This window comes from Chrysemys picta, chromosome 2 (assembly GCF_011386835.1).
Source record: "Chrysemys picta bellii isolate R12L10 chromosome 2, ASM1138683v2, whole genome shotgun sequence".
Classification (NCBI taxonomy): Eukaryota; Metazoa; Chordata; order Testudines; family Emydidae; genus Chrysemys; species Chrysemys picta.
In genome coordinates this window covers 157,610,372-157,633,041 of record NC_088792.1, presented here as the reverse complement: position 1 = coordinate 157,633,041, position 22,670 = coordinate 157,610,372, and the positions used below count along the sequence as shown (strand labels likewise).

At 41.9% G+C, this 22,670-nt stretch overlaps 1 protein-coding gene across 2 annotated transcripts; it reads right to left on the bottom strand.

Moving 5' to 3' along the window:
• Nucleotides 1–10,562: 10,562 nt before the first annotated feature.
• Nucleotides 10,563–22,409, bottom strand: NKX2-6 (NK2 homeobox 6). 2 transcript variants are annotated; one of them, XM_065584511.1, is made up of 3 exons: nucleotides 22,282–22,409; nucleotides 15,560–15,864; nucleotides 10,563–11,751 (listed from the first exon to the last, which is right to left on the bottom strand). In XM_065584511.1, exons 2-3 carry the CDS (start codon nucleotides 15,849–15,851, stop codon nucleotides 11,159–11,161), a joined length of 885 nt encoding a protein of 294 aa, XP_065440583.1. In that variant the 5' UTR covers nucleotides 15,852–15,864; nucleotides 22,282–22,409; the 3' UTR covers nucleotides 10,563–11,158. The 2 variants fall into 2 exon arrangements, with proteins under 2 accessions (XP_065440583.1, XP_065440584.1); XM_065584512.1 differs by lacking the exon at nucleotides 22,282–22,409 and adding an exon at nucleotides 16,065–16,270.
• Between the last annotated feature and the right edge of the window lie 261 nt (nucleotides 22,410–22,670).

The window sequence follows — 22,670 nt, the reverse complement described above, 5'->3', positions numbered from 1 at the left end:
AGAGCCGGGGGAGGTGACCTTCTCACACTCTGCCAGTGAGGGGGGAGTGAACGCTGTGGCTGGCCCGGGCACCTTGAGATTTCCCACCTCTTCCCCTGTAAATATTGCAAATTTCGTTTCGTATTTGGTGGGTGAAGCAAGGTGGGGTACTGGTTACCATGGATCTGATGTTCCTCCTACTCAGACGTGTGTAGGTCAGGCATAGCTGCATGGAAGTCAGGGGAATCGCAAGATCAAATTGTTGTAAGAGGAGATTAAGGCATCATATAAATATAAACCCAGGGCCTGGCAAAGCATTTCCCTGGAATTCTCAGGCCTGATTCTGATCTGTGGGTTTGCAACTGTGTGAGCATCCATGTAATTATATCCGTTTAAATGTATATTGAAGCAGCTTTTGTGGATAGACAATGTAAATCAGGAGAGCTGAAGTCTGTGAGATACACGGAGTAAAAAAAAAAAAAACAGTGCAAATCCAAACAAAATCGGGCTTATTGGGTAAAATTTTCTAAAGCGCCTACATGAAAGTCAATGAGAATTAGGCTCCTAAGTCACTTGGAAGCTTTTAAGAATTGGACCCAGAGTGTTTTTAAGGCTAAGCTGTGTGACAGTGTAACTGATCACTTATGCCTTTGATCTGAAGTAATAGCTTTACTGTTACTATTAAGTCACAGTACACCACTTACATAGTGCTTGATCCGCCCGACCGCCAGGTCCTTGGGTAAGTCTGTGCGGCTGTTGCCCGTGTGTGTGTGTATGTGTATGTGTGTGGAGGGTACTTGTGAGTGAATGGAAAGCAAAGTGTTAGGTGTGATCTTCTGCACTGAGCAGCAGTGAGCCTCAGTTCCCTCTGTTTTTAATGCATAAGAGACCGGTGCTCAGTTACTACAGTGGTGAAGGCCATACAAGTGCCTAGGGATGTAGGAGTACAGGGTTACAATGGAGCGGGCTGTGGAGGAAGAATGGGATTGTCTGACGAGAACAGGGGCGTGACCCTATTTGACTTCATACTATTTCTCTCACCTCTTCGGCCTCCTGCTGTTGGGCAGCAGTGACTTGGTGGGTGCGGGCGCAGTGCTCTTGTTATTGTAGGAATGGGTTCCTTGCACAGCCTGTCCTGTCTTAGGCTTGTATATGCAGCGCTCCTCACCTGTGCTGCACAGGACCAATCTTGTAGGGCTTTCCCCCGCCCCCTCCAGTGTAATGCAAATAATAACCAATCGACTAATTAGTCATAAGTGAACCCTGAATAACAGAACAGCCGTTGTCAGCTGAGTCTGCTTCTGCCAAGGCTGAAACAGCCCCAAGTATATATGCACACAGACCAAATTCTGCCCACTGCAGCCTTATTGATTGTAATGGGACTGTTTGGTCCCTATGCCTGTCATTTGAATAGAATCAACATTAAAAACATAGGGCAAGGTTCATCCCTGGTGTAAATCCACTGACTTCTGTGGTAGCCAGGTCTCCAGATTCCCAGTCCAGTTCCTAATCACTGGACTATGCTGCCCCCCAACTCACTCCTTGTAGTTGCAGGGCTATAATAATTCATCTCTATCCAAGCATAGGTGTGATTATAATATATTGCTTTGCTAGGTTTCACCCCAGGACCAACCTTTACCAGCCCACTGTGGTTACAAGTGTAACAGAAAACTTTGATGAATGCCAGGGAGTTCAGGACAAACTACAGACGAGCAACAGAAGCTGCAAGATTTCAGGAGATTCTCTTTTCTCAGTTTGGCTGTGGGAGTGCCCCTGTGTGGACACTTGGTGTATTGTGCTAAACCCATTCTAGCGCTGGTTGAAATCTTCGCTATAGTGTGTGTGTGTTTAAGGTCTGTCTGGCTTTTCAGATGTCTTAATAATACACGATTTGTGGTTTAGACCAGGTTTTTGAAGGGGAGTGGAAAACAGGATAGATTTAAAGGGAAGGGAAATGTAATGCCCTCCCAAATTGCAAATCATTCTACAGAACAGTGCAGCATTTGGCTGTGGGCTGAGTATATTTTAAATAAGCCAAGAATTCTAATGGGCGGGGGGGGGGGGGGGGGGCATTTGAATGAATTGTTGCCAGCAGACACCAATATTGTAAAGAGGCTGACCCTGCAGGTATCAAGCTCACAAAACTCTCCTGGCTTGTGTGTGTGTCTGTCCGTCATAGGGGATTTGGATTGTGCAGTGGCTACTGGATTAAGTCCTAGAGTGTGATCCTGCAAAGACTTATACAGTTGAGTGATTCTATTTTGCATTGCTCCTGTGAGTAAGGCTCGCATGGTGGTGCCTGTAGCTTGCTACAGGCTCTAAAATAAACTCAACTTGGCGTTGTTTGTGATTGACAGTTGACAGCAGATGAAGTCTGCCCTCCCTAGGCATTGCCAAAAGCCTTCAAAATGCCTCTGTCTGTCTGTCTCTCTCTCTCTCTTCCCCCGCCGTGTCCCTTCTTTCCCCCCCCCCCCCCCCAAGAGAGACTAGGTGGATGTTGCATTGGGATTTCAGTAGAGTTAATGGGGTGGCCCTACCTCCTTGAAGCTGCGCATGCCTGTAAATGCATTTTACTCAACTAAAGCACCTTCAGCCATCTGGGATGGATGCATCACAGAAAAAGCATCGAGTGCCCAATCCTGCAACCTTGACTCATCCAAGTAGCCCTGCTTACTCCATGCCCCTAGCCCACTGCTCAGGTGAAACTCTTATCATGTCTCAAGTTCTATTATTTCCTGTAAGGGTTTGCCCAATGCATCTTCCTGCAGGCCATTTGTGAATATCCCTGTATACTGTTTATTCTCTGGGTATTTTGCCACTTGATTAGTTTGACTTCCTCCTCCACAGCTAAAAACCTGTTTAGCAGTTTTCAAGGTGGGGCAAGGAATTATAGGTGGAATTCATAAAGGTATTCAGGCACTTAATTCCCATTAAAATCAATACTTTTGAAATCAATAGGAGTTAGGTGCCTAAATACCTTGGTGAATCCCACCTTATATGTCTAACAGTTAACAGCTGGCCTGTCTGCTCAGCTCAGGAAGGAGTGACAACAAACCCAAAGTATTTTAAGCCCCTTCCTTCAGGGCACAGTTTTATTCTTCTGACAAATTTCCACAAACAAAGCAGGCTGCGAGGACCCAGAGGCCTTTCCCCTTGCATCTCTTCCCCCCTGCTCCAAGGCTTGCCAGACAGGAGCTAACTTTCTTGCAGCTCTTCCCTACAAAAGGCTGGGAAAGTAGAGTTGGAAACACCTGACCCTTTCCCTTTCTCTGTCCCTAATCAAACAGAGCTGGCTGGTCTCCAACTCCCTGGGCCTTAGAGGGGCAGACCATCCTGTTACTCCTCCTTACTGCAGTTTCTGTTGCACAGATCCAATAAAGTATTTAGGCTCCTAACTTCCACTGGAGTTAGGAGCCTACATACCTTTGAGGATCTGGGGCTCAGTGTTTTGAGAGAGCATTTTGGAGAGATAGTGACCCCTAGAGATTGGATGTGAGAACCTGGAATTGGTACTTATGTCTCAGCTCTCACTATGTTGGTCCCAGTCACATGAACCTGGGTGACAAAGGTCAACACTGCACCACATGACAGAGGTCAACATCCGCTGATTCCAGTGGCTACTGTTACAGTTGTTAACATGGCATGGCTGTTTGGTGGCTTCTGTGAAATGAGTTTGGTGGGTCTCCGTTTTGTTTTGTAGATCAACAGAGGGCTTCATTCATTCCCCAGGGCTGCTAATCCATCACCTATCACCAGTGCTAAATTTGCAGCACATTAAAAAAGTAAATAAACCATTGTAGCTTAGTGTCCTAAGAAGTAGGGTGACTAGCTAGCAAGTGTGAAAAATCAGGACAGGTGGTGGGGGTAATAGGCGCCTATATAAGACAAAACCCAGAATATCAGGACTGTCCCTATAAAATCGGGACATCTGGTCACCCTACCTAAGAAGAGGCACAATAGTCGAAGCCCAAAGAACCAATCACACTTGAGTGACAGGGCAGAAAAATTCCCCAGCATATTTTCAATTTTAAGAAGAATCCAAAATAGCAAACACAAACAAGCATCAGCAAGCAATAGTTCTGTCGGAGATTCACTTGATGCCTGGGTAGAATGGTGGTAGGGGTACCAGAAACGTAGAGCCAGTTCGGATTAGAGAATGTAATTCAAGAGCTTGCAGTTTTTTCTAGAGATGCGGAAAGACTTTGAAGGAAAAAGGAGCAATTCCTCTCTCATGTTGTTTTTCATCTAAATGAAACATTAACAGAGGAGCATCAGTGAAGCCGTATGAAAAGGGTCACATCCCCAGCTGGTATAAATTGGTGTAGTGCCATTGACTGGAATCAGTGCTGATTTACACCAGCTGAGGATCTGGCCCAGTATCATGACTACATGGCACAGCAGCAGTGACCAAACACAACACAGAATGTAATTGCGGGCTGTGACCCACTACTGATTTTTCTTCAAACCTTTCCATCGAGATATTGATCTGAGGGCTTGTCCACAAAAACAGGTAGTTCCCAGGAAACTGGGGTGTTAATCTACCCCGCACTAGCCACATGCGCTAAGTGCCCGTGTGGACCATGGTGCCGCACACTAACAGTTACCTAGCGTGCTTTCATCTATGTGCTTTCATCTACCCCACTTTTAAATTAGAGTAGTTCAAAGCGCACTAGGGAACTGCTAATGTGCAGTAGTAGGGTCCACTCCGGTGCAGGGTAGATTACACCTCAGCTTGTCATTAGCTTTGTTTGTGAAGACAAGCCCTTAAGTACTTATATGGCCTGAGTGTCTCTAATGTCTTTATCCTCACTACACTGCTGGGAGATAGCGAAGTGTTATCATCCCCCAGTTTGCGAATGGTAGCACACGTAGGCTAAGTGACTTGCCCAAAGTCACCCAGGACATCTTTGGCAGAGCGTAGGACTCCCAAGTCCTAGGCTATAGCTCAAACCACCAAACCGTTCTCCCCTTTAAAAATCAGAACAAAAGATTATTTATGTTGACTCTATTTAGTATATTTATATGAATAATAAGAATAGCTAGAGTGACAGTAGCAAGGATAAAACCGTAGAAGGGTTAACTCTCCTGCTTCTGAGTATACTAAATAACTGAGATTAAGAAGAAACTTCCCCTGTAGAATTAATAACTGCCCATTATAGGAGTTTTACACCTTAGCTATGAAGTACCTTGTACTGTTTGCTATGAGACACAGAACACTGGACTGCATGGAACAGTGTTTTGATCTGGCATGGTAATTCCTGCGTGTGTGTGTGATGTAAAATAGTCTTGCATATTATCTATGGATATCAGGAAAAGAAATCTATATAATACATGACTAATTCAGTATCGCCAACTCTGAGCACTCAAAAATCATGAGATTTTTTAAAAGAATACATTCTGGATTCTGTTTTACTTGCCTTTTGGTTTTTGAGCTTTTGGGATTCATGTTTTCAGACTTTTCTCTGCACTAGCAATTTATATTTTTAAATGAAAGCTAAGCCTCCCCTGCAGTGATCTGACTCCTGGAGCTGAGACATTAAGAAAAATCTCATGTATTGCAGGACATGTGATTAAAACTATAAGAGTTGGCAATGCTGTTGGTTGCATTGCACATGTTTTGTCTACCGTTCCTAAAAGCCAGAAGCCTGTCGTTTCTCCTGATTGTGGTAGGGCTGGAGAGGAGACCCAAGGCAGATCTGATCTCAGAAAGTTCCCAGAATGAGCTTGGATTGAATGGGGGAAGAGTCAGCATGTCTGCAGCTTTATTGATTTATCTACCTGGCCTACATGGCACCTCAAGCCCTGGGACAGGCAGGAAAGTGAACAGCACTATCTCTTGGGGGAGAGGGGGATTATTTTGTTTAGGTGTCAGTTACGTCCCATTTGGGAAGTGAACGAACACTAAAGAGTGATGGATAAAAGCTTAATTGCCTCCTGAAAGAGTCTCTCCAGCAAATACTTCAAGGATAAGTTGTCAAGAAGGGGGCTGAAGGGGAGGAAGCAGCGTTGAGTGGAGAGAGAGTTCTCACTGAGGGAGATGAACCAGCAGGGGGTGATCTTGAGGGGACCTGTTGTCTACTTTTATAGGGATGTGGCAGGGGGAGTTGCAAGGGGGTTGTGAGGATAATTTAGGGGGTTCTTCATAACCTGAGTGAGAGTTCTGGGAGCAGATGGTTCCCTTGGATAGACATTTGCAGCCTAACTTTTCATAGGATGCTGAGCTTCAGCAACTCCAGTTGAGTTTATTAGGACCGTGGGTACAAAGGTCCTCTGAAAACACACCCATTTAGGGCCAGATTCTCAAAACACATCTGCACTAGAGCTAGGTGGGAAACTGTTTTCCCATCCTGGGAAAATATTTGAGATTTTAGAAAAACATTCCTGTTCCAGCTTGGGGGACGTAGTCGAAATCTTGAATTGTTTTTGCAAACCGACAAATGAAAAATGTTTAGTTAATGGAAGCATTTTGTTTCCATCATTTCTAAACATTTCATTTCACGTTTAACCATTTTAAACGTAGGTGTTTTTTTACTGTAATTAGCTCAAAGTTCAAAATAAAGTCATTTTGATCTGGAAAACTGGAATTTTTTGTTATGAAAATGTCAGAATGGGATTTGTTGACAATTTCAAAGGTTGTTTTTTTTTCCCCAAAAAACGTTTTTGAATTGAGACATTCATCAAAACAGACCCTTTCTTGTGAACAATTTCAGTGAATCAACATGTTTTGATGGGGAAACAGTTTGCCAAAGGAACAGGAGTACTTGTGGCACCTTAGAGACTAACAAATTTATTTAGTCTCTAAGGTGCCACAAGTACTCCTGTTCTTTTTGCGGATACAGACTAACACGGCTGCTACTCTGAAGTTTGCCAAAGAAATCCCAACCAGCTCAACTCAGCACTTAGGGTGCTGACCCTTTCGAAAATCAGTCCCTCAATGGAGTGCTGAGCAGTTGAAAAACTGGCTCTAAGTAAATGAACTGTGATGTAGCCTTCTTTGAAAAAAAATAAAGGGAGGGGTTGCCAGTCAATAAAGAGAAAGTTCACAAACTGCTAATCCAGGACTATATTAAAAAATAAGATATTTTCTTTTCTCTCTTTCTTTCTGTTTTCTTGGTCAGTTTAATAATCCCCTCTACCCAGAATCACACACAATCATCTTGTAAACACAAGCAAAATTGCACAACCACACATTTCTTGCTCATCCAGTTACAACCGTACAATCAAGTATGCTTTTGTTTTTATGCTTTTGTTTTTCTACAGTTAAATTTGTACTGCCGGTAGATCTTTTTAAGCCAAAAACTTATACAGATAGCATTTAAATCAGGAAATCTACTATTAGTTAACTTTCCTTTAACGGCTTTGCTTTGAAAACACAGATGCTAATCTTAACAAAAATCCTTAATTAATTGTGTTTTTCTGTCTTAATATCATCTGCTTTTCATTAGAAAATTACAAAATTATTTTTTTGAAAATATTCATTCAAATCAAAAATATATATTTTGTATTTGGTCACATCTTTTTTTGTATTCACTATCCAATAATCCCACTATTCTAGGGTAACAGATTTTACTAGCAATAATATTTTTGGAAACAGTAAATGTTAAATAAGCATTAGAAAATGTCCATGGGATGTGAATTTTAAACTCACAAAAGGGGTGCACTGGAAATCTGATTCCAAGTAACTCATCCAGTTAAGGAAGAGAAACAATACCAAGCGACCTAGTGTCCGATGAAAACTAATCGACAGAGCTCAAATTCTGAATGCTCCTAATGATCTGTTCACGAAGGATCTCTAGATCTAAAATTATGTAGAAAAAGCATCTAGCAAATAATTTCAAATAACAAATATATCTGAGGCAGTTGGAAACTGAGTGTGGACATCCTGTGAACAGGAAAAGAAGGGACATTTGTCTAATAAATACTTGCTATTTAATTATATTCACTCAACACTAAACTGAAACATTGTGTCCTTCCAATTAAGACTTTAATTGGTCTTTAGAACCAGGCCAGAGCTTAATTTGTAATGAGAGGTGCTGGGGCTCAAGCATTTTTTTTTAACTTCATAACTGATGCAGCAAGCCCAGGGGTGCCAGGTCAATGAACTGCCAGGTCTAGAGGTGCCGGGCCTTCGCCCTGGCATAAATTAAACACTGATCAGGTACTAAGGATGGAGTTCTCTCCTGCCTTTGTGAATCCTGAGTAAAGGGGCAGGAGTTCTCCATGGGTGGGAACAGCATCCAGGCTATGAAATCCATTAATTTATTATTATTATTTATTATCTTAGCATCTAGAGTCCCCATTGCTCTGGGCGCTGTACGCACACATAGGAAGTCCCTGAACTGCTGCAGCCTTCTAGATCTCTGTCTGGCCTCAGGTGGGAGGGATTTGCGTGAGGGTTACATAATCCAGCGTTCAGTGGCCATGTGCACCATCCAGCTGCCTCTCCCTCCGACCCCCAACCACCACACTACTTCCAATGGCTCCCCCATGCAGCACGCTTCCAATGCATACTGGGATTTCACAGCCCCTTTGTGGTGTGGGCTCTCCCCTTCTGTGCAGCAGAACTAGGCTCCAAATGGGTTTGGATGATTTAGATTTCATGATAAAATCTATTTGGACAGATATGGCCCTGCTGCTGCATAACATTACCATCAATTATCTGTATTACAGCAACACCTAGGGTTCCAGTTGTGGTTGGGATCTCTGTTGTACTAGGCACTATAATTTAATGATATTCTAAGGAAAATAGCACCGATTTGTTTCAAAGCAGGATTATATCATCTCCATGGTGCTGTTCAGAAGCTGTTCTCAGGATGAAGGGATTGAGACAGACACAAAAATAATTTGGTATCATGTTTTGAAATCTCAGATTTCTAGGGCAAATAAAATGGGCCCAATTCTCTCATGTACACCAGTTTTACTTGAGCCTATAGAATGACACTATTGTATGCATCTGAAGAAGTGGGCTGTAGTCCATGAAAGCTTATGCTCTAATGAATTTGTTAGTCTCTAAGGTGCCACAAGTACTCCTGTTCTTCTTGCGGATACAGACTAACACGGCTGCTACTCTGAAAACTATTGTAAGTGAAACCAGAGTTTAGCCCAGAGGGTAGAGTTCCCTATACACCTGTTTCTCAGCATCCCGGGCAAGGGAACCCAAGCTATTGTGGCTGGGTCAGAGGGTCTGGGTTTCTTTCATGGCATATTGGTGACGTGGAGTGAAAGGTATATCCCACACCTGGTTTTCAAGTGCTGTCTTGTGCCCTAGGCTATGTCAGGCCACAACATGCATTGCTTTCCTTGAACCTAACCTCTCAGTGACAGCAAATATGCTGTGCCAGAGGGCCTGGCAGAAGAGTTGCATGGTGTTACCTGACATATTTGGGATATATGCTATTTTTGTTAGCTACTATATCTAGGTAGCTGTCCATATCTAGGTAGCTATGTGGTCCCATCACTGTAATAGCTCAGTGTAATGTCTGGGATAATACATTGTGGAATAATCTTGTCTGTTAGGACCATGTCTTTCAACACACACATGCGTCAGATAATTAATTTTCCAGTTAGAAAGATGATCTCTTTGATTCTGCATGTGAAAGCTAAAAGGCATCTCTGAACGGCCTAGCTGTTGGATGAAGATTGGCTATGGGTCAAATCTCAGTGGGGCTACTTACATGAGTAAGGTGAGCAGAATTGGCCTCAAATTCATATTGGACACAGGCTGTATTGGCCATCTCTCCCTCTCTCTCTCTGTCTACTGGGGAACTCCTATTGATGTTAATGGCACCTGTGTGTAGACTGACACACCATGCTTGTGATAGAAAAATGAATGGGTAAAATTATGCCCCCTGTGAACTCTCACCGCGCTCTGCAAAAAAAAAAAAAAAAAAAAAAAAAGTGTGAAATATCTGAAATATTTTTTCCTTTATGAGAGCAGCACCTTCCTCTGGACTTTAGTTCCACCTCTTGCCACTCCGGTGTAGAGAAATACTAATCCTTTTACACAGCATTTCTTTAATAATATAATAAATTTCAGTAAAACCATGTCCTTATTTAGTCATTGAAAAACATTTCTACAATAACAACCCAAATGATCAGTGTAGTTATTCACAACATATGTAATGCCCCTGAAAATGCCAGCACAGAAGTGATTCTTGGAAAGCTCTCTTCCTCAGTCTTGGAAACAATGTTCGGCTCTTCCAGATTTAATACTTGGGTAGTTCTTGTAACCTGCAAAGCACTTTATATATATATATATAGAGAGAGAGAGCCACATCCTTAGCTATGTAAATCGCCATTGCTCCATTGAAATCAATATAATTAAGCTGTTGGACACCAGCTGAAGATCTGACCCAGCAACTAATTAATTAACCCTCACAACTTTCCTGTGAAATAAAATAAACCAATTTTAGGTATGGGGAAGGGAAGCAGAGAGGTTAAAGAATGTGCCCAGGGTTGAAGAGAAAGTCAGTGTCGAAGATCAGAGCTCAGGAATTCCTGGCTTATAGAGCTATGCTCTATGCCATTAGACTATGACCTTTCTCTCTCTTTTTGATAACTTGAGCATTTATTTCCAATTGCTGTGCTGAATCAGATTTCGTGGTAACTGCACATTTTTGAGTGGGACAGGACAGACTTTTTTTTTTTAAGTGTGTACAATGTAATTGAAAAAAATGTGGTGTTTCATTTTTTTTAATTGAAAAACATACACAAATGAAAAATGTGTGCTGGGCAGGAATGAAGATAGGTATATCCGAACTTTATCACAGAGGATAAACTTTGTTTTTTAAGGAATTAAATAAAATGGTCAGCTGAAAATAAATGTACAGAAAGGTGCACAACCAGTACTTTCACATTTGTCTTTAGGAAGGACACTAGGTTGGTTGGACTCGGATGGTCACTGCTCTTCTTGCATTCTGGAGAAGCAAATACCTTGGGGGGGGGGGTAGAAGGTGAGAGACAGAGGAAGGGCTGTATTTAAAAACACCCATGTTAAATAAATAAAGTGATCCGTAGCTTAGTCCCCAGGGATCAGAACCTGAAAGCGCCAGAGACCCCCTTTTTCTAACACAGCGTCTTTTAAAAGACAGTCTCTATGGGGCTGGACCGGGGCTTCTGATCCCCCTCCTGCCCTTGCGATGTTCAGCATCATCCAGGTGGTCAGTTTCAAGGGAGACATTTACCAAGCCCTGATCCCTGCTTGCAGCGTGGCTTGCAAGTGACCCTGCTGGGTCTGAGCAGCGCTGGAGACACTAAAGCTCATGTTCATGATGTGACTGGCTGGTGTGGTACTCGCGGGCCCCCCCGAGTAACTACCGCTGTAGTTTGCTCTGTACGGGCTATTGCTGTAACCGCTGTAGTAGGTGTTATAGGAGTAAGGGCTGACCGTGACATTATAAGGGGCAGTGTAACCCTGGGAGCCCCCAAGGCACGGTTTGCCATCTCTGACTAGTACAGGGACCGCTACCCTCCTGGGAGGAAGGGGATGGGCCGAGAACTCCAGCGATTTATCTTGCCTTTGTCTCTTGCACTTGTATCTCCTGTTCTGGAACCAGATCTTGACTTGCGTGGAGGTGAGTTTCAGCAGGCTGGCGAGATGCTCCCGTTCCGGAGCCGAGAGGTACTTCTGCTGTTTAAACCGCCTTTCCAGCTCGAAAACTTGAGCTTGAGAAAACAAAACCCTGGGTTTCCGCCTCTGCCTTTGCTTGGGACGTTCGCACGGGTCGTCTTTCTTCTCCCGGGGCTCGAAAGAGTCCGCGGCCAGAGATTTTCCTGCGAAACCCAAAGCAAAGGGAGACATTTTCAGCTCTGCCCCCAGAAGGGTTACACATGTTTGGAGTGTTTTCTAGCCCTGGGTCAAAGAACTAATCCCGGGCTCCTGTGAAATTAGATTCATGATCGTTAAGCCATTCGAAAAATGGGCTGAATTTAATGTGAACGTCTTTTGCGGGGGGGGGGGGGGATCATCCCATGTTTCTGCCAAAAAATGAAATTTCGATTTTTTTTCATTGAATAAACAAAATTAGTTCAAGTCTTTCATCGACCAGCGCTGATCATTTCTCTCTGTCTGCCCTAAACTGATTATAATCAATAGGCCCGATCCAAAACTCATTAAATCAATGGGTGCCTTTCCATTGACTTAGCAGACTTTGCATCAGATCTATGAAGGCTGGTGAGCTGTCATTAATTATTACTGTATCGTTTATGTATATTTCATTGGACCAAACCCCTCTCCAATTGAATTGCATAAATACTCCCGTCTATACTACTGAGATTGATGGGTGAGGAAAGTAAAACAGGAGCTGATCCACTGAAAATATCCCATGTGAACGATTCAGAGCAAATAACCGTAACTCAGTGTATACCTGGCTGTCTTTTATTACCGGAATATCGTGTGTGTGTGTGTGTGTGTGTGTGTGTGTGTGTGTGTGTGTGTGTGTGTGTGTGTGTGTGTGTGTGTGTGTGTGTGTGTGTGTGTGTGTGTGTGTGTGTGTGTCGAGGAGGGGAGACACTATAAGGCAATTTTTGTTTTTAATTTGACGCAAGAAACTTGAAGCAATCTTCCAATGAAGGAGGGAACACTATCAACTCCACGGGACAATGCACATCAAAGCTTTGTTTTAATACGTAGATAGATAGATCCGCTTCGCTTTAGAATCCTACTCCGTGGGCGGCACCTGTTACATTCCAGTTTGATTTATTCACAGATCTCCCGTGGACCCTGTGGCTGTGAGTACTCCCGGTGCTCCATTCCACACACAGACCCCGCCTCCCTTCCTAGTCATTTCCAAATCTAGATGTCCGATCTTGCAAGCTCCTACTCACAGGAGTCATCCTTACTCCAGGGAGTAGACCTCTTGGCTTGAACAGGGACGATATAATTGATATGCGCCAGTGTGGCAGACTCAGCCGCCGCTTTACTTCATGTTTCCCACCAATGGGTTCTAGTTTTCAGTGCAGTGTTTTGGGGGTGGTTTCTGTCGCGAGATGTGCGCATGAAGCGGCGTAGGACACCAGCCGTTTCGCAAGGAATAGGGGGTCCCATATATATGACCCCTATGTGTATTCTTTTTTCTTTGCTCGTCCAAACTTTGGTTCAGAGCGTCCCATGTTGTCTGAACTTCCTGCTTCTTCCTCCACCCCATTACACTTTAAAAGAAAATCGTTGTAGGTGATTCAAAAAAGAAAAGCACAAGATGAGCCTTATTGATTTTCTTGCTTATATAATAATGCCGTTTAGGTGTTAGGAAAACGACCAGCGTTCCTATTTATTTGCGCTATAAAGTAGGAAGTTTTGAACTATGTTATGCTAAACATAAACACATCTGATCAATGTGTATTGAAAATGCTGGCAGTTCGACGGCGGCTTCCTAAACCTGCGTATAAAATACACTTGTTTGTTAACAAAGAGCTGAGAGTGATTCAGTAACAAAAACAAAACAAAACAAAAAATCGGTTTAGACTAAAATTTCGACCACGTCAAATCAGTATTTAGCAGGTTACAACTATTCTCGCTATTCTAGTGTGATTTATGCTGCTAATGCGATCCTGCACGAAGGAGATTTATTTTAGATTTAATTATTTAAAAATCACCTCATGGCATTGAAAATAACCACGTAGTGGGCTGTAATATTTTGAATTATTGTTTTAATTACAATTGGGCACGTGTTAAATGACCATCCAGTCATTTTTCATGTAATAGAGAATGTTGGAATTTTTCTGTTTTTAAAAATAGTGTGTGTGTGTGTACACATATTCAAACGCTTTATATATTAAAATAGTGTTAATGCATGTACACAATATATTATAAAGTGTTTGAATATATGCACACACAGACAGATCTTTTTCTCTATGTATATAGTGAAATAATATAAAACTACTTCATATTTTAAATTATTTTCAGCTTATAGGAAAATTTGATGTGCATTGTCCCGTGGAGTTGATAGTGTTCCTTCCTTCATTGGAAGATTGCTTCAATATTTTCCTTAGACGCTTAACAGGCCTAACAAGGAGTTGAAAGCTTGAACTATTAAATGCAAAGTTTTATAATTTTTATTTCCGTAAGAAGTAATTTTTTCAAATCAAAATACGGGCCATCCCCCGCCCTCTCCCCAGTTTGACACTTCAGTGGTTAGATTTGCCATCTTATAAAATTCCCTGTGCTGATGATTTAATTTTATGGACTTGTTACTTTGTGACTGGTTTTATTTTTGAAACTTTTTTAAAGTAAAAAGTCAACAAAGAAAAAGCCACCTTCATAAAACATCAGTTGGAGGAAAAAAATAAATGTTGAATGTTGACCATTATTTGTTTTAAATAATATGTAAGGGTTTTAAAATTTTAAATACCAGCTTTGTTCGTGCAGTCAAACGGGATCTAATTTGAAAGTGGTTTTTTGTTTTTGTTTTCACAAAAGCAACAATATTTTTACATCTTTCACGGTAGTAATTTTGTAACTGTATTTCCTGCGGCTGCGAAGTACCCGATTTCTTTTCTATTTATATGTATCCAAATGCTTTCCTATATTAAGTGTGAAGTATACTTTGTGAAAGTATACGGTTGTTAAAATACTTTTACTGTATACATACCAGTGGCTTTATTTCTTGCATTGTTTTACTTGTATCTCTTTTGTTTACTATAAGAACTTTTAAAACAATATAGGTGAATCTGAAGAGACTAGAATCCAGTTACATTTTGTTGATAATAGTGACACAGAAGAGTTTGAACAATTACATTTGCATAAGGTTCTGTTAATATCTATCAACACGTGCATCACGTTATATATGTCTCACAAAGATATCAAATATGTATATTACAAATTCCAAATTGCAACCTCTCTGGCTACTCAAAAGTTTTATCCTGCCATTATATAAAATCCCAAATGAAATCACCTGGTATCTTAAGGTAAACAAATTATTTCATTGCAACAGGTCTTGTAGCTCAGATTTTTTCTCTCCCCGCGTTTCTTAACGATTTTTAATGCGGATTTCTTGCGATGCACGAATATATGGCTTGATGATAACGAACCTGTGCAATCCCCTTGCCCCAGATTCTGTGTATTAACCAATACTAAAAGCCTATAGATAGGCTCATTTCACTGGGATAATATCTTGGAGAGGTAATTTGCTATGAAGTTCAATTCCAAATCTATGCACCTCTTTATGGGCTTAAGAATGGCCATACTGGGTCAGACCAATGGTCCATTAGATAAATGTCTATCCGGGATGGTCTAGACAGTATTTGATCCTGCCATGAGGGCAGGGGACTGCCCTAGAATCTATTAATCTAGCCTCATATCCTGCCTTCTGACAGTGGCCAGTGCCTTCAGAGGGAATGAACAGAACAGGTGATCAACTCCCAGCTTCTGGCAATCAGAGGTTTGGGGACACCTAGAGCATGGGGCTGCCTCCCCGACCATCTTGGCTAGCTGCCATGGATGGATCTATCCTCCATGAACTTCATAATTGATCCAAAGCCACTGAAGCCAATAGAAAGATTCCCATTGACTTCCAGTGGTTTTGGATTAGTCCCCAAGTTTACAAGCTGGTGGTATCCCCCTCCCCTCCCACTGTTAACTTACTTAGGTCCATCTCTTCTTCTTCTTCACAGGAGCTCCTCATGAGCTCATACTCCTCCTCACGCCTCCTGCAATTTCCGCGTTGATCGTCTTCCACCGGGAAGGGAAGGTCCCCAGAATTGTAGGCAGCCTCTTGTTTCTTGTGCAGACAAGCAGGGGGTGGCTGCAGGGCCGGAGGCTCTTGCAGATCCTGGGGGAGGAATCCCTGAGGGTCCCCGCTCTGAGCGCTCTGCTGCTCCAGCTTTAAGATGTCTTTGACCGAGAAAGGGGTGGAAGTGATAGGACAGGGCAGCATCCTGCTCGGACTCCTGAGGGAAATGGAGAGGGAGAAATGTTGGAGCCCCTCCACGATGTCCAATTCTGGGCCCCCTGAGATGGAGGGAGGGGAACGAATCCCCCGAGGAGCAAAATCAGGGCTCCCGGGACTGGAGGGTTGTGTGTGCCAGGACGCTGTAGTTCCTTGGCTCGCTGGGCTGCTTCTGGCGTACTCCCACGGGCTTAGGGTTACCTTGGAATTGTGAATGGGAAGGCTTCCTCCTAAAGGCCCATTGGTTCCTCCGGAGCCACGTGACAACCCCCTGCCTCTTATTTACCTCTTGACTGATACTGCAGAGTAGGGTATCACCCAGAGATCAATAAATATACATCGATATTATGAAGGGGGGGGGGAAACGGGACATTCTGACAGAGCTAAGCTGGAATGAGGTCAGCCTTTCGTTTTCTGAACTCTTCCTTTGGGTGAATAGTTGATGGTGGGAGTGGGAACAGCAGTTGTTTTAGTCTTAGGAGATTTAAAAAAAAAAACACTGCACGTAATATTCCTCGCTTTCTAGAGCACTGGTGACCTAGGTTATATATTTCTAATAGACTCAAAGAGGACACATGGAAAAACCACACCCCTGCATACAGATGAAGACTATAAAATGTAATCTAACTGCTTAACAGCAGGATTACTGATGGGTATTTATTGTAATTAGTACAGCATGATGGTTAGGATTGATACGACCGTTTGCTTCTGCCTAAAACAGCTGTGAAGCGAGCCATTGCATTATGCGTCCTAACCGGTACTTTACTAATTACAAAGCATCGGTAATACTAGGCACTTACATAGACTTCTGTATTCTCAGTGGAGCTCTACAATTATATGCAAGGTTGCATGGGTGGATATGTACATGCATTTATATCCATGTGTACACATAAGGGTGCACATATGAATAGAATACATTAAAAAGGATCTATGGAAGCAAATGGCAAATACATTTGGAGAAAATATGCATACTGGGGAAAGGGGAAAAATGTTGGCTCAGGGAAGTTAGTTATATTTTTAGAGCAAATTTCTGATATGCTTGCGTGTGCAAGACTATGGAATCAATGTCAGTTGCACATAGCCAGAGATTGATACGTTTCCAAACAGAACTGATTACATTGTAATGTGGCCGCTGGTGTTACCCACTTGGGATCTGATATTTAATACAATAGCTTCTGTTACCCAAATTTCCCGTGTTCAGTAGTAGCCATAACAATTAAAACAATAATACTGAAATAATTTCTTTTTCAAAAAGAAAACGCCATAATCAGTACCTCCAAGGGGGGAGGAGAACAAAACCCACCAGAGTTTCATGGCATTATTTGCCTTGGTTCTTTGTATTTCAGTTTCAGACATTTCTATTGATATTTTTCAGGGTGGATATTATTTTAGATCTATGCTTAGAGATGCAAGAATGGAGTTTCTGGGGAATAACCCGAAGCTTCATTACTTCTGAGAAAAGCCCATAAACTCTCGATACAAATTACGGTGTAAAAACGAGCTTCATTTCTATAGTTGACTCAGTTTGATCTGAATCTGCGGTCATTGAACAGAGGTTTGGGGGGAGACACTTTTTGAGCCTGGGGCAAAAATGTCAGAATTTAAATTTAATTTTTTCCTTTAAAAAAAATCTTCCAAGATGAATTCTAAGTTAACTATTAAATTTACACTCGGAATAGTACAAGTTGCTTAAATTACCTTTTAAGTTATTCCTTGTTCAGAAAACACAGGTAAAATATAGAAGACCAAAAGAAGGAGGGAGTAATAAACCTAAGATCTATAGGTAGATCATATAATACAGAAGTAGATCATAGAATATATTACAGAGGTAGATGACATATGTGGGTAGATATGAACAAAATCTCTGAGATTTTCTATTTTTAATTATTATAATAGAGGACGTTTGCTAACTAGTGGCCCAACCTTGTTCCTTGCTCAGACTAAACTGTCATTAACTTTAATGAGCGTTTGGGGTCCTTCCTTTAGGGTGCAGAATCTGGCCCAATTCTGAGTTTTCAAAGGCAATAGTCTAAACCCTTTCTGGACAGCATTCCCTTCAATCATTTAGCAACACGATTAGGGAGGAAGGGTTCTAACTTCCTTCCCCTCCTCCCTGGGGTTTTGTTAGCTTGCCTGACTCGCTTGTATGTTTCAGCTTCCCTGGGTGTTTGTTTTGCTTATCAAACAGCTCTTAAGCACTGACAAGTTTGGACTAAAGAGCAAAGGAGCCCAAGCAGCCCCGCCCCACTTTGTATTTCCAAAACAGGGGAAGAAATAGAAAAGATTTGCTTAAGCTGCAATAAAATAAATCTAATCGATTTTAGCCTCCATTAAGATCACATTAGGGAGTGGATTTGGGAGATAAGGGCTGATAAGGTGCAGGACTGGGGTGTGGAGACCACCCTAGCTCTTGGAGAAAGCTCTGTGCCTCTGGCCTGGGAAGAGGTTTGGCTGGAGAGAGAAAAAAATCTTCCATCAAGGCTCGAACTCCCTGCTGAGAATGCAGTATCCTAACTCCTGTACTCTGTGCAAACTGTCGTTTAATTACTATCAGGAGCCCTGGGATGGTCTCTAGATCACGGATGTGCCGCGAGCACAACTAGGGCAGAGTAGACTGAACAGAGAGTCAGGTTTCTACTCCCAACTGCCTGTGTTCCTCAGTTTCCCCATCTGTAAAATGGGCATATTGATTCTTGCCCTCTTTTATAAATGATCTTTGGGATCTTGGACAGTGATGTTACTCTGTTGCAAAATTCCAAGTGATACATTTTCTGCAAACATTCTTCTAACGAGTGTTAATTTGCTGATATTCTCTTGCCCACCACATTTCCCCCCAGCGTTACAGACAATTTATGTACATATTTTTTTTAATATCAGCTATCTAGGCTCTTTATGGTATTGCCTGCATCTGACATTTTCTGCTACGCTGTTAGAATGGAGAGCATCTTACTAGCGGTTTCTCTTGTTGCCTTAAAAAATAACCTGTAAAAAATCCCTTATCCTTAGAGGAATAATTAATAGAAATAGAATATCTGTTTCTCTAGATTTATTATAAGGTTGCCCATCACTATGGTATTTGATCACCGTCCATGAAAAGTACATGCAAAATCTCCTTCTTCCAGCCAGGCTGACAAGAACACCTTAAAGTTCTTGGGCCTGATTCTGCACTGCATTATGGTAGTGTAAGTGAGGAGTAACTCTAATGAAGCCAAAGGACTCATCTAGTGAAAAAGTGGGGTGAGGAAGGAATCAGACCTATTGTTTCTTATTAGCTGCCTTCTAGGGTTTGCAAAGATTAACTTTGCAAAATTCTATGAAGAAGAATTATGTAAGTGCTAAAGGTGCCTATATTCAGTCAGGTTTCAGAGTAGCAGCCGTGTTAGTCTGTATCCGCAAAAAGAACAGGAGTACTTGTGGCACCTTAGAGACTAACAAATTTATTAGAGCATAAGAAGTGGGCTGTAGCCCACGAAAGCTTATGCTCTACTAAATTTGTTAGTCTCTAAGGTGCCACAAGTACTCCTGTTCTTTTTATATTCAGTCAGGTACACACACATACTTTCTCTCTGACAGTCATATCATGTAACTCTGACATGAATAACCTTTCACACAGTCATCTAATTCACTTCAATTGCATGAGGACACAATACTCAATTGAGTAAGGGCTGCAGGATTGGTCCTTCATACACACTGAGGCATAGGATCATATTTTCAAAAGCACCTTGGGTGCTGAGCTGATTTGAAAACCTGGCCAAAGGTATTGCAATGGGAGCTGGAGGGTGCTGAGACGTTTTTCTAAAACTGGCTCTTGATTAAGTGTCTAAATGAGAGCCGAGCTCTGCGGAAAATTTGGCCACTTCTCTGAGCATTTGAAAATCTGGCTCCCAGAGCCCAGACCTGCCCTCCTTTCTCCCACCAGCAATGCCACTGAAGTCCACGGCACTACTCCAGTGAGTAAGGCAAGCAAGTAGAGCTCTGTGCTGCTTAATTCACTCAGGCAAAACTCCCAGGGACTGCATCATAGGTCCAGAGATTCAAGTGCTAGCGTCACTCAGGCAGCTATTAAACCATTATCTCTGACCCCTCCCCCCCTGCCCAATTTCCCTCCTGTTTTTTCACAAATCCATGTCAGAAAAGAAGAAAATGGCACGTTCTTTTCATAGCTGGGAATCTTGCCTGCCCAGGTGAAATTACGCAAATTATTTCTACCTGTTCTTAAATTGAATTAGGAAGATTAAGGTACCCGGTTGATATTTGCAACGTAAGCTGTCTTGTTCAGATTCTGTAGGCTTTTTACAACAAGAAGTTATAGATCAAATTAAGTTAACTGCTGAGCTGTGAGGTAATATTCAGATAAACTCTCATCTTAAAGTTTGATACCAGACTTCTTATCTTTGTTGTACTTTGCCATTGCTACACTGAAGCTGAACATCCATTTCAATTAAAATTCCAGGCTAGCTTCAGAAGGCTGGTGTCTGCTGATAGCACTGACAGAACAGAGCTAGTTTTGGCCTTGGTTGGGCTGATATCTCTCCACACCACAAAAATAGCCAAATTGGACTATTAGAGAAGACTAAATAAATAAACCACCCAAATACAGGCAAGGAAATGAGGGTCTGAAACAGGAGAGAAAATAAATACAGTGGAAAAAGGAGAGAAAGAGCTCATGAATCCACAGATAGGTGCTTGTGGCTGTTTTTTAATACATTAATTTCTTTGTGGCAGCAAATATATTTTCTAGTAGTGTATATATTAAAATATATTTATGCCCACATCGTTATGGGACATACCTAGCATGGATCGGCGTTACATTATGGCATTATTTTTGGGGGTACATATAACAATGGTGACTGAAGGGTATGTGTAAATATAGAATAACATTATTTGAAACTGATACAATGCCTTTGATCTGAAGATCTCAAAGTGCATCACAAAGGTACTTCCTCCAACACACCTGTGAGTTAAATAAATATTATATCCACTTCAGTAGATTAAGAGAGTAGGTCTAGGGAAGATTAAGAGCCTGATCCAAAGCCTAATGAAGTCAATAGAATTGAGTGACTTGCACAAGAACATACTGTGATTCATAAGCAAAGGTGGGAATAGGACCCAAGCCTCTTGTCTACCAGGTTCCTCTCTCTAATTAGGGGAATCCAAAGTTTTACCCTCCCTCCTAATACATGTGATTTCTCTATCATAGACTTCATACATGTACATCCGGGGACATGAAATCCAAACAGCAATAATAATCCTTCTGGGTTAGTTCTTTTCCAGAAGATGATAGCCAAGATCAAAAGACCATATTGTATTAGTTAGTGCCCAACCTGTCAATTTTCTAGTTTCTCTTCTCAGTGTCATGAAATAAATGCATACATATTTTATCTGTATATTATAATAATGTTCATACATTTTGGGCCTGATCTTGCTCCCACTGCAACCAATAGGAGTAGGATGTCGATTTTAAGGTCTCATCAAACAGGCTGGACACTTCCTGTGTGTGTGTTGGAAATCATAGCAGAGACAAGGAGAGTTCATGAATTCTTCCTCAGCATTTTTGCATGTGAAAGACAAGTCAATTTGCCTCCTTTAATTCAGTCACTTACCAGATCACAAGATTTTTTTTCTTTCTTGGGGGAAGAATATTGTTTACCGTGTTTATGTAGCTCACTTGAAAATTGTATGTTTTCAGAGAATGTTGTAACTCACTTGAAAATGCTGGAGAACCCTGGATCTTATTCCCTATTCTACAGCACTGGATCTCAACCTTTCCAGGTTACTGTCCCCCCTTCAGGAGTGTGATTTGTCTTGCCTACCCCCCAAGCTTCACCTCACTTAAAAACTACTTGCTTACAAAATCAGACATAAAAACACAAAAGTGTTACAGCACAGTTACTGAAAAATGGCTTCCTTTCTCGTTTGTACCATATAATTATAAAGGAAATCAGTTAGAATATAAATATTGTACTTTCATTTCATTGTATAATCTATGAGCGGAGGGCTAAAAACATTATCTACTATAGAACAATATAAACAAGTCATTGTATGAAATTTTAGTTTGTACTGACTTCGCTAGTGCTTTTTATGTAGCCTGTGGTAAAACTAAGCAAATATCTAGATGAGTTGATGTACCCCTTGGAAGATCTCTGAGTACCCCCAGAGGTACGTGTACCACTGCACTACAGAATGTGTATTTACATGTACATTGTAAAGCAAGGCCATAAATGATGCTTGATATATGTACCCATTTTCCATCGGGCTCTATTCTATTCACAGAACTGTGGCCTCTATACAGCACGGTGTTGAAGCATGTCCCATTGGCTTGCATGGGACTACTCACCTGCTTAACTACATTGCTAAATTGGGCCTCTCCATCTTGTGAGCATCCTCAATTCCCACTGAATGAAAAACCAAAACCAACCAGAGCAGCTCCAAATCCGTATGAATTCTTTTGCGGGGTGTTCATCACATTTCTCCTGCTGAGACTAACTAGAAATTCAGGCGCATGTTTCCAGGTAGGATGTGAACACATACAGACCAATCTCACCTCCTAGGCAATTGGGGCCTGACCCAAAAGCCCACTGAAGTCTTACTACTTACCACTACAAATTGCAAACTGGGGGGAATAGTGGTGGATGGGAGCGGAAGAAGAAATTACTCTCACAAGTTCCCCTGACAGAGTACTGTGGTCTACATACATAAAGAGTGTAGAAACACCTGCCTGGTGAGCAGAATAAGCAGGGGACTCTTCAGCACTTAAGCAGTGTAATATACTTTCTGCAAGAGATTAAAAATCCTGTGTCCTGCTAA

What these genes read in the sequence shown, in the direction of transcription:
- NKX2-6 (XM_065584511.1), bottom strand. Translation starts at nt 15,851, where the DNA reads ATGCTGCCCTGTCCTATCACTTCCACCCCTTTCTCGGTCAAAGACATC. An exon ending in AGAAGAAGAGATGGACCTAA is followed by an intron (nt 11,752 to 15,559) that starts GTAAGTTAACAG and finishes TGGGTTTCGCAG; the next exon opens with GAAAATCTCTGGCCGCGGAC.